We start from the raw sequence: 2,630 nt of genomic DNA on the forward strand, positions 1-2,630 counted from the left end.
GCTAATTGGTAATGAGTGGGACTTTATTCATTTTCCAGCTGTGGGACTCTCAGGAGGTCTGCTGGCTTTATGGAGAAGGGATGTAACTCGGTTTGAGCTGATTACTGTTATGGACCAAGTTTTGATTGGTAGCTTGGTATTTCCTAATGCCCAGAAATGGATAGTGGCTGTTGTTTATGCTTGCAAAGACTATCATGGTAGGCGTACTCTATGGGATACCATTGGAGCCAATATTAATGCTGAATTCCCGGTGATCGTGGGGGGAGATTTTAACTGTTGTCTTGACCAATGTGAGAAGAAAGGAGGGAAAAGATTTAAATATTCAATTGGCACGCAAGAGATGGATGGGTTCCTGGTTGATAATGATTTGCATGACTTGGGCTTTTTGGGGCCAAAATTCACATGGTCTAATAACAAGATTGGCAACAGCAAGATTTGGGTAAGGTTGGACAGGGTGCTTATGAACACTGAAGGTTTGCGGCTGGCTCCCTTGTCCACGGTGAGGCATCTTCTGCGTATAGCATCGGACCACTGCCCTTTGTTATTAAATTTGTCTCCTGGCAACCCAAGGCCCAGAAGCAAATGGATTCGTTTTGAAGATATCTGGATGACTTACACAGCTACGTGGAAATTGGTGTGGAAAAACTGGAAGAAGGAAGACTACGGGCTGCCGGCTGATGTGTTGAATCGTAAGTGTCAAAGAACACTCAAGTTCTTGTTCTTCTGGAGCCGTAATCGTATTAAGGAGCTTGAGGGGCTAAAGGATTTGCTGGAAGGCCGCATTCAGGAACTACAAATGCTAGAGAGTTCTAATGTGGGTCTTAGTGAAGCTCAGGATCTGGAACTGCGTAAGTTGGTTGTGGAATTTTATTCGACTTTGGCTCAAATGGCGAGTGGTGGAGGCAGAGAGCAAAGACCAAATGGTTGGAGGAAGGTGACGCTAATTCACACTTCTTTCATTCTTTTGCTACGGCTAGAAGACGTGGTAATAGAATTGTTGAAGTTCAGAATTCTAGTGGGGAGAAGATCACGGAACAGGAGCTTATTCAACAGGAATTCTTGGATTTTTTTAGATTAAAGTGGAGGGAAAGACAGATTCAGATGGACAATTGGCCTAGTTTCTAGAGGAATGATATGATTTCTGAACAAATGAATGCTATGCTGAAGGAGGAGATCTCGGAGCAGGAGGTTCGTCAAGCAGTGTTCAGCATGGGGAACAATCGGGCTCCTGGCATTGACTGTATTACCTCTTCTTTTCTTAAATTTTACTGGGAGATTGTTAAAACTGATGCCAATAGAGCTATACTTCACTTCTTTGATACTAACTCTATGTGTAAGAGTTGGAAAGATACGTTGGTGGTATTAATTCCTAAGACTGATAGCGCCAATCAGCCTTCTAAATTCAGACCTATCAGTCTTTGCCAATCCTTTTATAAGGTGATTGCGAAGATCATTATCAATCGAATGAAACCTGTTCTAAGCAGAATTATTAGTGAAGAACAGGGAGAATTTGTACCGGGAAGGTCTATTTCCAGCCATGGATTGATTGCACAAGAGATCATGTCGAAGTTCCAGTATTCTGCTCAGAAGGAAGGGATGATGGCACTCAAGGTTGATATGGAGCAGGCCTATGACTGTATGTCGTAAGAGGGCAATATCCAAACTCATGGGGTACAGGAAGGTGGATTCTATGGAGTATCTTGGTCTTCCCTTGGTGATGAGGAGGCTGGTTGTGAATGATTTTGCTAAAATCATTAAGGGAGCTCATGAGAAGATTAACCTTTGGGGGAAGAAGCACCTTTCAATGGCAGGTCGTGCTCTTTTGATCAGAACTTCCCTGTTGACTACTCCAATGTATCTGATGACCCATACGGCTGTTCCTACTGGTGTTCTTAATTCTATTGAGAAGCTGGGAAGACGGTTTTTATGGCAGAAGAATGCTAATAGTCGTGGAATGCACTATGTTGAGTGGAAAGAGTTATGCCAACCAAGGGAGCAGGGGGGATTGGGTTTCCATGGTCTATCCTCCTGGATGGGTCCCCTTAGAGCTCGGTTAGCTTGGGGAGTAATGCAGAATGTTGATTCCCTGCTTCATAAGTTGATTAATGCTAAGTATGGTATGGACATCTGGAAGGAGGCTCAGGCTTGTAAGACGTCTATCACCTGGAAGGTGATTCATCAGGGTGCGCTGGCCCTCCGTTTGATTCTGAGATGGAAGATAGGGGATGGACAGAATATTGATGTGATGATGGATCGTTGGATCTTGGACCGTGAATTGGCAAGATGGCCAACATATGTTAATGTTCTGGAAATGGAGAATAAGAAGGTGTGTGACTTGCTGGATGATTCCTTGCAATGGAATGGGGAGGTTATTAAGCAATGCTTTGGTAGAACTATGGCTGAACGAATTATGGGAATTAGCACTTGTAATGGTAATGGGGTGGATTGTCCTGAGCTCATCCACCACCCTATGAGTATAACTCTGACTGTTATGGCTTATCGTGCTAAACTTGATGGAAACTGCTATCAGTTCAGCTAGATGAAGAAGCTAAAGCTGCACCCCAGGGAGGACTTTTTCTGGTGGAGACTTTTGAGGAATGCTATACCAACAAATTGTTGGTTATTTAGGA

At 43.7% G+C, this 2,630-nt stretch overlaps 1 protein-coding gene across 1 annotated transcript in view; it reads left to right on the forward strand.

Annotated features, from left to right (window-relative positions):
* The window catches only part of LOC110112450, a 2,554-nt gene extending 907 nt beyond the window's left edge, over positions 1-1,647 (forward strand). The window contains exons 2-3 of the mRNA XM_020844677.2: positions 1-985; positions 1,168-1,647. The exon at positions 1-985 is cut by the window's left edge and continues 120 nt beyond it. Of these exons, the coding sequence (XP_020700336.1) occupies positions 1-985; positions 1,168-1,647 (1,465 nt within the window). The remainder of the gene's footprint in view (positions 986-1,167) is intronic.
* Positions 1,648-2,630: the final 983 nt, after the last annotated feature.

This window comes from Dendrobium catenatum, unplaced genomic scaffold (assembly GCF_001605985.2).
Source record: "Dendrobium catenatum unplaced genomic scaffold, ASM160598v2 original_scaffold_47817, whole genome shotgun sequence".
NCBI classification, from domain to species: domain Eukaryota; kingdom Viridiplantae; phylum Streptophyta; class Magnoliopsida; order Asparagales; family Orchidaceae; genus Dendrobium; species Dendrobium catenatum.